This window comes from Psammomys obesus, unplaced genomic scaffold, assembly GCF_907164565.1.
Source record: "Psammomys obesus unplaced genomic scaffold, mPsaObe1.curated_primary_1811, whole genome shotgun sequence".
NCBI classification, from domain to species: Eukaryota; Metazoa; Chordata; class Mammalia; order Rodentia; family Muridae; genus Psammomys; species Psammomys obesus.
In genome coordinates, this window is record NW_026585797.1 from 21,898,196 (window position 1) to 21,911,270 (window position 13,075).

The 13,075-nt window shown below is 41.0% G+C and overlaps 1 protein-coding gene across 1 annotated transcript in view; it reads right to left on the reverse strand.

Annotated features, from left to right (window-relative positions):
• Positions 1 to 13,075, reverse strand: part of Lama2 (laminin subunit alpha 2) — a 602,337-nt gene that overhangs the window by 140,556 nt on the left and 448,706 nt on the right. Inside the window, exons 34-35 of the mRNA XM_055599236.1 lie at positions 11,699 to 11,797; positions 1,443 to 1,554 (exon numbers count right to left, since the gene is read on the reverse strand). Of these exons, the coding sequence (XP_055455211.1) occupies positions 1,443 to 1,554; positions 11,699 to 11,797 (211 nt within the window). The remainder of the gene's footprint in view (positions 1 to 1,442; positions 1,555 to 11,698; positions 11,798 to 13,075) is intronic.

Sequence of the window (13,075 nt, forward strand, 5' to 3'; positions counted from 1 at the left end):
TTTGTGTGTCTCTGTGGGATGGAGGTGGAAGGACTTACTAAGAAGAAAGCAAGCTGTGCTGACCCTGGTGTCCACTAGGCCATATGAGCAGGTGTGTTTACAAACAAGTTGTTATGTTTTTTTTTTTAAATATTATTTTGTTTTAATTTTATTTATGTATGCATGTGCCTTGGGTGTTTGTATGAACGCACCACATGCATGTAGGTGCTCTTACAGGCTGGGACAAGGCATTGCACCTCTGCCACTGGAGCTGCAGGAGGTTTTTGTGCTGTCTGATGTGAGCGCTGGGAATCCATTTTGAGTCTTTGACAAGAACAGCAAGTTCTCTTAGTCACTGACCCACACGACAAAGCCGAAATGATTTTGAAATGAGTCTCGAGGAGGCTGTTGGGTGTTGAGTGTTGGAGACTTCAGACAGAAGATGGGAGAAGTTACATTTAGAGATTCCCCCGAGGAAAGTGACTTTCTATCATACATTTGTTGTTTTGGAAGCATCTTCAAACAGCATCAGTGGAAAATAATGCCAGGGAGAACACAATAGTTTCATGGACCAGAGCGTGCAGCCCTGTGAGTTAACTGAGATACTTTGCTGGAGAAAGTAACTTGTTCTGTTTCAGAGCAGCCCCCTCTGGAACGCTGCTCCAGGGAATGAGTCGGTCATTATTGATGCTGGACCACCAGTCAGGATTTACCTTGAAGTTTATGTCACATCCCCTATATATTCTATATTACAAAGCAAAATAGCAAGAGTTCACAGCATTGTAGAACAATGAAGATGTTTAACATTTTAGAGGCAAAAGAAAAAAAAAACCACTCTTTGAATCTCCTGAACATGCATGAATATTTAACGTTTATTTAAAGAGACTGAAGAGCTCAGGGCTTCTTAGTCTGGGCTTTTGCCCAAAGAAGTGGCTTCCACTTTAATTCTCAGTCACATTGGGAGATGCCAAGAACTAATTCCTAGGGAACTGTGGACTGGATGCCAGGGAGCCTCTGGTGAACTCACGTAGCCAAATCCCAAGCAACAGATGTTCTCTCCCAACTCGTACCAAGTACTTGAAGGACCATTTTGAGAAATTAAAGAACAGTGTTCATGTACCAAATGGAATGGTGAAAATAACTTTTAAAAAGGAATTAACAAGTTTTAAATGCCCTGATTAAAAAAATATCAGCGCATAGGTTTTCAACGAATTATTTAAACATCCTAGAATTTATTCCTATTCTACACCCATAATCATGAGTTTATCACCTGCCATTGTGTACTTAACACTGTAGGCTGTAGGTTTCAGCTAATCATGACCCTGAATATTTCAACCAAAACACTTTTTTTAAATCTAAAACTTGAATTTAGAAATTTCAGGGGGAATTCCAGTCCCATGCAATTCCTTCTTTCAGTTTTTCTGTAAGAGAAAAACAAAAGTTAAAATGTGATTTTCTAATACCTTCTGCGTCCTGGAGAAGCTCTTTCATGAATTCTTCTAAGGATTTTGCTCTTGTGTTGGTCCTCTCGGCATCTTGTCCTGTTTGCTCGCCATCTGCTGTCACTTTGGTCGCCTAATGATCCAAATTTCAGAAAAGCATAATTAATAGAGATGATGAAATCAGTGCTAGCTCAACCCCCTCTGGCTACATTTTCTTTCAAATTTTACTTTGAGCCAAAGGCAATCGATGAATTATTGATCAGATGTACTGTCAATGACACCCTGTGCTCAAGTATACAATTAAACTTTATCCCTTTTCCATTAACTGGAAATCAGAGAGCTGCATTTAGTCCCACTAAAGTCCCTGTTATATGTGGTCACACAGAAGTGTTAAAACACAGTTATTTTGAAGTAGCTTCAGGGCTCCAACGCCAACCGGCTTTAATGGAACCCTCAGCCTCCCTCCACATGCTGAAGGTTTGTTTGTATTTTACGTTCGGAAACCATGTGGTATACAGCAATGACCTCTTGAGGGAGGAACTGGCCATCTGTCTCAATAAGCTTGATCCTATGGATTCAGTTTAGATCAATATGTTAATTAAGAAACAGAGGGGGCGGGCAGTACTAGGCTACTCAGTAGTAAATGCCTGTTCTGTAACATGCCAAAAATGCCAGGAAAACATTAAGGCAGAATTAATACTTGCTTTCCCATATGACACCACCAGAAGTGTGACTGCTAATATCTGGATTATACACTAGAGTCAAAAAGTGAATCCCTTCCAATGCATAGCCTATAATATACCCATTTTTGTTCGCATTAGAAGTGCCTTTGACACAATGGATGCATTTGATGTGTTCAATGAAGACACAATATGATCAAATACAAAAAGGATGATGTTAAATATTCCTCCAATAAAAATACAAGGTTTCGATAACAATGGAATGGGCATAAATTTTGTCTCTTTATGTAATAGGATTTCTCTTTTGTTCAAAGATGCTAGGAATCTGGTTACTGACATTGAATCGCAGAATCTAACTGTGCCTCTGTGCGATCTTTCATAATGTTCTTGTTTGCGTAGTTGAAACACTCTGTAGCAGTGGCTCTCAACCCCTTTGGGAGGTTGGCCAAATGACCCTTTTGGGGCTTGAATGACTTTTTCACAGGGGTCTCTTAAGATCATCCTGCATATCATATATTTACATTAGGATTCCTAACAGTAGCAAAATTACAGTTATGAAGTGGCAACAAAAATAACTATATGGTTAGGGCTCACCTAACCATGAGGAACTGTATTAAAGGGTCACCGCAGGAGGAATGTTGAGAATCACTGCACAGTCTTGTACTTGAGTGCTTTCATTCTAGTAATGACCAGAGAATTAATCCTTTTATGAATACAAAAGTAGATTTCATTTATTTATTTATTTTCTTAAAAATTATTTATTACTTATTTCAATTTATTCACTTTGTATCCCAGCTGTAGCTCCCTCCCTTGTATCCTGCCAGTCCCACACTCCCTCCCTCTTTTCCTCCTAAGCCCTTTCCCTAGTCCATTGATAGGGGAGGTCCTCCTCCCCTACTATCTGACCCTTGCCTATCAGGTCTCATCAGGACTGGCTGCATCCTCTTCCTCTGTGGACTGGCAAGGCTGCCTCCCCCCAGGGGGAGAGGTGATCAAAGAGCCAGCCACTTCATTCAAGTCAGAGACAGACCCTGCTCCCCTTACTAGGGTACCCACTTGGAGATTGAGCTGCCTATGGGCTACATCTCAGCAGAGGATCCAGGTCCTCTCCAAGCATGGTCTTTAGTTGGAGCATCAGTCTCTACAGAACCCCCTGAGCCCAGGATTTTTGGCTATGTTGTTCTCCTTGTGAAGCTCCTATTCCCTCCAGGTTTTTCTATCTCCCCCATCTTCCATAAGATTCCCGGCACTCTGCCCAAGGTTTGGCTATGAATCTCAGCATCTGCTTTGATACCTTGCTGGGTAGATTCTTTCAGAGGCCCTCTGTGGTAAGGTCCTGTCCTGTTCCCTGTCTTCTCCCACTTCTGATATTTTAGTAGATTTTTTGTCATTATTATTATTATTTTCTTTTTTATCATTTTTATTTTAATTTTTATTAATTACACTTTATTACTCACTTTGTATCTCCCCATGGCCTCTTCCCTCCTCCCCTCCCAATCCCACACTCCCTCCCCCTTCTCCACACATGCCCCTCCCCAAGTTCACTGATAGGAGAGGTCTTCCTCTCCTTCCTTCTGATCCTAGTCTATCAGGTCTCACCAGGAGTGGCTGCATTGTCTTCCTCCATGACCTGGTAAGGCTGCTCCTCCCCTCAGGGGGAAGTGAGTTTTAGTAGATTTTAAACAGCCAGCACCAAACATGGCAGGAGATGGCACAGGAACTGGCCAGCATTTTATTTCCTTCCCCTCCACATACACATCCCCAAGCTCTGCCCCAGGAGAGGCAGTAATAGGTTATATTCATGGGGGAATCTGAAGTCCAACTATTGTTACTTGCAGGTTTTAAAATTTGCAAGTGTTCCTATTACAAGGATGAAAAGGAAAGAATCCATTGGAGCAATTTAAAACCCCTGTTTGTAGCAGGCAGCAATGGCCCAGAGAGTACTAACTACTGTACTTAATTTTCTGACTTATTTTTCTGAAATGTTAATAATAGGATTGTTTTTCTTTTACATTTTTGACAATTCTTTTTGGAAGTAACCTGTGCATATAATTTCTAAGTATCTCAAATACCTGCTACTGTGGTAATTGTTATAAGTGTGCCCCAGTGATTTCTTTTAAATAAACTCTAGGTATTTATAGTCAAGGCTTGAATAGGTCAAATAACTTTACACACACACACACACACACACACACACAGGCATGCACACCCACACACTTATGCAATCAAGAATGTGCAACATACATGCACATTTCTTCAATGTTACTTTTTACTGCTAACTGTGGTAATCTGTTATGATACTGACAACCGAAAATCTATTACAAGCTTCTGTAGTCTAAACTGTACCCTTATTCTACCCTCCAGTACCTATGTTTGCATGTCACAGAAAACCAGAATGAAATATGGTCATCCTCCAATATCTTATGAATGAAAGTATCCAACAGCACCAGTATATTTTACTACACAAAAAAAATAATATTTTTGACTTAAAGTTCACTTTTTGCCTTAACAATATCTTTTCTATATTACTAATATAGTCACACAATCAGGTTCACTAGTCCTTAAGAATTTGATACAGCTAATTCTTTAAAATGTTAATCAGTGTGCTCTCTCTTTTCTTTAGATGGCCAAGAACGTATCCATTGTGTTATTCTTCTGAGTTACTGCATGTATGGGGTGTTGTGTAAGAGACTTCATTAATACTTTGAGTTCACCTAATGCTAGTATTTCAGCATGTCACTCTTGAGTAGAAACATATTAACAAAATAACCACTAAGGCCTTGTGGGATGACTCTTCTTGGCTCCCTTTCAGTACATCATGTAAGCTATGAGTTTCTCTTCATAGCTTTGGATCCCCTTGTTTCTTATTGTCTCTGCCCAGAATGAGCTTCTCCTTAATACATTCACAGACTTTACCTTCATTTATCCATTCCCTTTAATTTTTCCTCTTCTTAGCATGCCTGATGACAGGGTTCTTAACTTGGTCTCCACATTCACTGTAAACTAATGTTTCCTTGATAGCCCAGCATATTTTAGAATCACATTTACTATAATGGGTAAATAACTGACTTACCCTCTTAATGACTTCCCCTTACCTCTAAAATGTAAGTACTATGAAGGCAAGCTTGGGTCTGTTATGTTCATCTTTTTTGTATCTCTCTCTTGGTATGTGGCCTAATTTAAAATAGTTCCTGAATATGGTTAAAGAGGCAACTAAACAATTTTCCTCACAAAGCCTGTTGTCATTGTTAGACAATTTGTCTTATCTGTCTAATTTCCACCTTTGAGTGCTAGGATCTGTATCACTTCTTTTATTCCTGAGAAAAGCAATCACGGTCTGTGGCAAATTGCAGAGGGTCTAAAATGTTGGCTCATTGGCTAGTATAAAAATAATCAAGCCAGCCACCCTTCTAAAGTGCTAAAGCCTGCTGGAGGAATCCCAATGCCATTCAGACTGACCATATGCCTGATGCTGGGCTTGCCAGTGAGTGTGAATGGCAGAACAGGTTTCTGGGCATTTCTCACCGCTCACATGAAGCTTCTACTTATGAACTGCAGCTGAGTACTCGGGAGGAGAGCCAGGGAAGAGGCCCTCCATTCAAAGGGGCACCACATTCTATCTCCAAGCCTCTTAGTGACTCAGAATTGTGATGGCAGGATGGAGAAGGCACAGCAGAGAGTTAGCATAGGTGGAGTCCTCAAACTCAGTTCAGGGCTTACTTAGGGTAAATCTCCTTGGCTCGTACAATAACTTCCTCTCTCTGGCACCACACTAACTTCCTCTCTCCACACTAGCTTGGGTGGAGCAACACACCAAAAGGACAAGTTGTACAGTCAGCCTCTGCCAAACCCTGTATTCTGTGCATATTCAGAAGGGCTTACAACGTTTTCCATCCCAGCTACCTTCCTTCCATGGGGGACACATCAGAACATGGGCTTCATTTCTACAAGACGGAAGTGAAAGTATGGGGAGCTTAGTTGGTCTACTTGAAGTCACAGATTGGGAGCTGAGGGGTGGGGCAAGCTATCGATTTATTGGCTTTGATTTTTTTTGTCTGTGCCAAGTGCTATTGCATAGGCAACAACCAGGTATATGAGGAAAATATCCAAAAAGGCAGAGCATCCGAAGTGCGAAGAGGCAATAGTTGTACATTAAGTACACTTATAATCATTTTATAAACTAGAAGGCACTCCAAAGTCTACATCAGAACATCACTTAGATAAAGATATTTCAAACTGTGTCTCATTATACTGTAGCTAAGTCATCTGGTCAAAACAACCCCGTGAAGGAAGTCTTCTACAAATGCTCTGTCACCTTGGACAGTGGACACAGGTATCATTTAGAATCATCTCCACCTTTGAGTGCTGGGAGTGTGTCTTGCCTTTGTTTATTCCTAAGAGTACCAGGTGTCACCATTCCTGACAAACTTCAGGGGCTGTAACTTACAAAGAACAAGTTTGCCCAGGACAGGCTGTTGGCAATTCTATTGATGGAGGATGCTCAGTAACAGCTGATGGGAGCTGCCTGTTGGATTCAGTCTGGGTGCTCTTTTGTTTTAGAAAATTGCCATTCCTATCTCTTAGTCATCCTCCCTCTTTACCATTGTGTAGCCTTTGACTAGTTGACCAATACCGCTTACTGATTCTAAGATTGCTGTGCAATCTTGCTTTGATCTTCTTTTTCCTTACTTCTGTATCGCCTGCTTGTTTACTGCAATCTTTCCAGTATTCCTTTACAAAAATGATTTATGCATCCACACATATCTTTTGATTATCTTTTGAAAATGTTATACTCACTCAACTAGATTGTTTTCCCCTGGTTCTTAGGTTTTGTTGATTTATGTTAGAGTATTTATATACAGACAGCATGCTTGACCACTATGAAGACATAATTTACTTCTGAATAGTCTATCTCCAGGTGGCAGCTCCCCATGCCTCTTAAAATCTGCACATAATTTTCTTGGTTGAATATTACTACTGTCTTTCATTACAGGCTTCTCTGCGTTAAAACAAGAATCTAATGGAGCAAATCTAACTACCGAATAGGCAACATTGCTTAAATGCCATCTACCTTTGAATTTGCAGACTAATATGGGTTCTTGCTATAATTAAATTTCAGATTTAATCATTTACATGATATTTTCAAGGGTCATCTTCAGACACTGCCTTTGCTGTATATCTAAGTGGCAGTGACTCACTCTCCAGGCAAGCTCTTGGGCCAACAGCACACAGGGAGAGAGACAGGAAGCTGACACCTGGTTCTGTGGAACGATGAGGGAGACATCTCTCAGGGAATGCCTTTCTAAATATGTCCTGTGTCGATTTTCAAAGGTGCAAACCCGACCAACATGATTTGCTCCATATCCTCTCCCCCTTAAAAACACAGGAGGGGAGGTAAAGGGCAACCTGAAGTTTAACTTTTTAAAACTGAAAATAAAGCATCACAAACACGTGGCATGGCTGGCACTTAAATATTGAAAAACTAGTCTGCTACTTTGCAAGCGCTTCAGTTTCTTTAAGCCTGACTCTCAACAGACAATAGAAGACAAAGCCACCTTAAGCTAAATTTTGATATTCAGGATGTTTGCATTGTCTTCTCATAGAATATAAAGCATGAGGGAAGCAGTTATCAAAGAAAGTACCTAACTTAATATAAGTGTTGCCTCATTTTAATCCAGTTTTAAAGAATTTCAAAGACAGTGCTGATTTTTGGATTTGTCTACACTTCTTGTAGCTGCTCTGACACCAATCTTTTTAGCCAGGAATGTTAGGGAAGTAGATTTCTCTTTTAAAAATGAACACAAAATACATAAGCGCTTCAGGGCGAAAGGGCAGGTGTTAACGCCAGCTATGTGGAGTGAAAGTTTGTGTGTCTATTGGTTAAGACACAGAGGAATGGAAGCTTTACCTGCAAGGCAACTTTTGGAGCATAGTGGATCTCAACATTAGAGATATTAGAATCATCTGACACATTTGTGAAAATCCCAGTGTTCAGACTGGACCTCAAGCCAACAGCCCCATGACTCCTATGGGCCTGGCCCCAGCCCGGTAATTATCACAATGAAACTATAGTCCAAGACAGTAGGTACTAGGGAGCTGGAGAGATGGTTCAGTGGTTAAGGGCACCAGCTGCTCTTCCAGAGGACCCAGGTTCAACCCTAGCACCCACATGGAAGCTCACAACTGTCTGCAACAGTTCCAGGAGATCTGATACCCTCACACAGACATACATACAGGAAGAACAACAGTATACATAAATTAAAAATAAATAAATTAAAAAAGGACATGAGGTACTGGAGAATAGGAAGTTTTCCCCATTGCATAGATAAAGCTCTGGTCCAATCACAGGACCCCTTGTTAAGGCACTGTCTGTGTAGCCTACTCCCACATACTCCCACATACCAGAGTTTTCTATCCCTCTGCTTATGGTTTCATATGTTTCCACAAAGTGTGACTTTTCAAATACCTGAATCACCTTCAGACTGTTGATAACTAGAGTAACTAAAGTAGATGTGATTCCTACAGGATGTGGGCGTGGTGGAAGAAGTCCTGGAAGGGTAAAACACTAAGTACAAACTAAAAAAGCTGGAATAAAGTTAGGTTTCATTCAAATAGCCCATCAGATACACCACAGTAACATAAAACGTTAAGAAGACTCTGCACTATTTTTTAACTTCTGAAAAAATAAAAAAGTATATAAAAACCTAAGATTGATTTTTAAAATTAACATTGGAATAAAGTACAAAAGCACCATAGAATTAAGCATAAAATAAAAAAATTATAAATTTCCTAAAAAATAAGACAAGAGAAAATATAGACATCTTTGGGTGATGGTGATGACTCCTGGGCTAAAATGTAAACTATACACTTATGTGGAACAAATAAAACAACAAACAGCAAACAACAAACTGATAAGCTAGACCATATTAGAACAAAAAAACTCCTGCACCTTTCAGAAAATAAAAAAAGGAAGCCACAGAAGAGGAACCAATTACCCATCATATGCAAGAACCTTTAAAATTCAACAAAAAGACAGGTGGGGGGGGATGGTTAAGCGGGTAAGGTGACTGAGGCTCAGCCACGAAGATCTGAGTTCGGATTCCCAACACCCATATGAAAAGTTGAGCATGATATTCTGCGTCTGTAATGGCCTGGATCTCCAATTCTAACAATACCAGCATCCATGAAGAAGGTTAAACAACAGACTCTCCCATTCAGTGCTGCTGGGAAAGCAAAATGTTACATCCAGCTCAGAAGACACGGGGACTGTCATACAAAGTTAAACATACTCGTAGGAAAAAAATAACCGCACTCCAGCAATTAGTCTGTTTGATATTTCCCCAAATGAATCGAAAATAATGTCCACACAAAAATCTGAACAGGGATATTTATAGTGACTTTCTTCACAGTTCTAAAACTTGTGAGCAATCAAGACATCCTTCAGTAGGTACACAGATGTATCGACTGTGATGCATGAAGACAGTAGGATATTATTCAAAGCCAAAAAGTCATGAGTACTAGGTCATGTAAAGATGGAGAAAGACCTCAGGTGTGTATAACTCGGGGGGAAAAAAGCCAGTCTGAAAATATTGCATTCTATGTTTCCAATTACATGGCATTCTGGCCAAGGTGACAGACACTACGGAGGGACCCTGGGAGGAGCGAATGTATTCTGTTGTATGTGATCGTGGTGGATATTGGCTGTTCTGAGTTTGTACGCAATGTGCAATGGCAAGGGTGAACGGTAAAGCAGGTTTCAGACTTTGGATAATGACAGGGTAGCACTGTGGCTTTACTGACAAGCACAAATTCCCCTTTTTGGCTGGGCAGGCGGACAGTGGGGCAGCTGTGAGTGTGTGTGTGGGGGGGGGGCTGAAGGTTTGTAGAAACTCTGCACGGTCCATCCAAGTTTGCACGGAGACTTTAACTGTTGTTAAAAGGCTTCTAAAGACATACAGATGCAGTCTGCTGAAAAGAAAAAAAGGGAGTGCAAGGAGAGACGAGGGAGACGAGGAAGAGATCTGGAGCTTGGGGTGACACAGTCCTCTGTTTCTAGACTGAGTTCAGTGAGAGCAGGGAGGCAGCCAGCCTCTGTTGCACATTTATCTGCAGCTCTGCCATAGCACCTGAGCCAGTGGGACCCAGTAACCTACCGGTGAGTGACAGGCTACTTGTTTGTTCCATGGGCTTTTTTTTCCTAATTGTTCCTTACCCGATGAAGCTGTTCCAGCTTTAGGCATTTCTCATGTATGCTTTTGTTCATTTATTTCATGCTTTATTATGCATTGGCATGTATTTACATCATCCTGAATACACTAAACACACACACACACGCACGCACGCACGCACACATACACACGCGACCAACAGTTCCGGCAGGATGGTTAAGTCTCATTAATATTTTTCATCTGCCAACCCTTAACCTGGGCTTTGGATGGAGTGGAAAACAGAAGGAAATGAGTTGAACTGAACTGAGTTTAGCAAGGCTTCTCTTCAGCTCTCTTATTTGGTAACATTCATGTAACTAGTCAAAAGTTACTATGGAAATTAGGTCAGTGTAAGTCTTATGAACTTTAGCTGGAAGCTCTGTTCTGTCCTCATGGGTAGGCCGAGTCTTTGGAAAGGGGTCTCCAATGTGATTTGGAATCTCGGGTCTGTTGGTTAGCAACAGGTGTTTAGAGGCCATTTGAGTTTCCTGTGGAAGTTTCCCTGAATCAGTAGCAGCTGGAGGGAAACAGAGGGGCCCGTGGGAATCTGGGGCTGTGGCCTGCTCAGAAGTCTGACTTCTAGCAGGTTGTATTGCCACTGCTAATGTATTTTCCCCGTTAAGCCTTTCTTTGACATAGACTAGGTAGTCTCCAAAATCTTACTCTAACATTCTTTGTCATTTAAATCTACAATCCCGTGGCTCCCAGGCTGCAGCCCTGCTTCCACGTGCATGCACTTTTCTGTCCACGAGATGGCAGACTTTATGTTGTTTTCCTCGGGCTCCAATGGTAAAAAGAAGCCTCTTGCAGTTTTGATAATTTAGACCTGCCAGTTGCTGGGAAAAGTCTGCTAGAAGCAGCATGGATTTTTACATCCTGACTCTAAATGGTGTCTTAAACGCTCCAGATTTTGACAGTAAAGATTTCATTTAGGAGTACTGCTTGAGACTGTATTTCTATAAAAATGCAGATACTTTTAGGAGGAGGATTAAAGAAACAACAAGAATTTTCATTGGTTTTTCTTTATATTCAAGGACAGAGTTTTTGAAACTTAGAATTGATTAAAAAAAAAAACTTTTACAATGAAGGCTACTAAATTTAGACCCTCCAAAAACACAATCACCCTTAACCTTTTCCCCTGGCCAATGTGAAGTATGTCAACCTCAGGTATTGTTTACGTGTTTGGAGGGGACTGCTGGAAAAGAAGAATTCCTTTGGAGAAAAATTAGCCACCCATTATTCCTGGAATTCAGGAAGAAAGTTGTGAATTAGAAAGAATATTTCAGAGCATCAGTGTCATTTAACATCAGTGTCGTTTTCTTTAATTTGAAGGAAACTAATGTCCTAAGATGTGTGTGCTTTAAGGAACGTCACAGCTTTTCCAACTCACTCTGGTCAGGAGCTCATTCATTTCCATCGTGAGCGTGTTCAGATTGCCCTCTGCCAACTGAATGAGCCTCTCCGGTGCCCGCTGGGGTGAGAGCAGGTGCTGAAAAAGATTTCAGACCATATACATTTTAGTAAGTGGTTTGGCAGTCATCCTAAGGTCGAACAGAGCACACCGTTCCTGTATACATTGAACACTTAGCATTTCGGTTCTCAATAGAAGAGCCGCTTCTGTAAGTGGGCAGTTACCCACCGACTAACAAGCAAACATGCAGGTAAATATTAAGGCTGGCTGCAGTTTACTGAGAGATTACTAGGTACTGAAGTTTTTTTGTTGTTGTTGTTTATTTTTTCCATCATTAACTTCTTTTTAAAAAATTTTATTATTATTATTTATTCACTTTGTATCTCAGTTGTAGAACCCTCCCTCTTTCCCCTCCCAGTCCCAGCCCCTCTCCCTTTTCTTCCCTTATCCTTCTCCCCTAGTCCACTGATAGGGAAGTCCTCCCCTCCTACTGTCTGACCCTAGCCTATCAGGTCCCATCAGGACTGCCTGGATCCTCTTCCTCTGCGGGCTGGCTAGGTTGCCCCACCAGAGAGAAGTGATCAAGGAGCAGGCAACTGCATTCATATCAGAGACTGTCTCTTCTTTTACTAGGGAACCCATTTAGAGACTGAGCTGTCTGTGGGCTACATCTGAGCAGAAGGTCTAGGTCCTCTCTATGCATGGTCTTTGGTTGATGCATCAGTCTCTGCAGTCCTCCCTGGGCCCAGCTTTTTTGGCTTTGTTGGAATGGGGAGATAGAAGGACCCAGAGGGCACAGGAGCCCCACAAAGAGACCTCATTAACTTCTTATAAAAACTCCGTGAGATAAAAGTTACTCCATTTTCTGGATTAGCAAATGTTGACATCAGAGAGTCTGTAACAAAAGATCATCAACTTGTTATAAGTTGAGTTTAAAAGGATCTTTGGATTTCTTAAGGCTCCCATTCCAATTGGCATAACTGCACTTTACAAGCAAAAAAGAGAGAAGCCCCTGATACAAGGCCCTTGCTTGCTAGGTGGTCCTGTGGTCAAGATTGGTAGGAGCTGACCTTACACACACAGCTGGGCCAGATTCCTTTACAATCTACTTGACACTATTTTTAGACAGGATCACTGTGATAGTCATGAATAAAATGAAAACTAGTGTGCTCAATAAGGTTGTCAAAGGGTAGACATCTTCACATCCTTGTACATATCACAAAAATAACTTAACCCCCATTTCACGACTAATGATCATTGCTCCTTATTAATCTCAACTTTAGCAACCCTCTGTTCCTATTTTCTAGATAAGAGTCACTAAAATTTATGATTAGAGAATTACTTGCACTTTCTAAT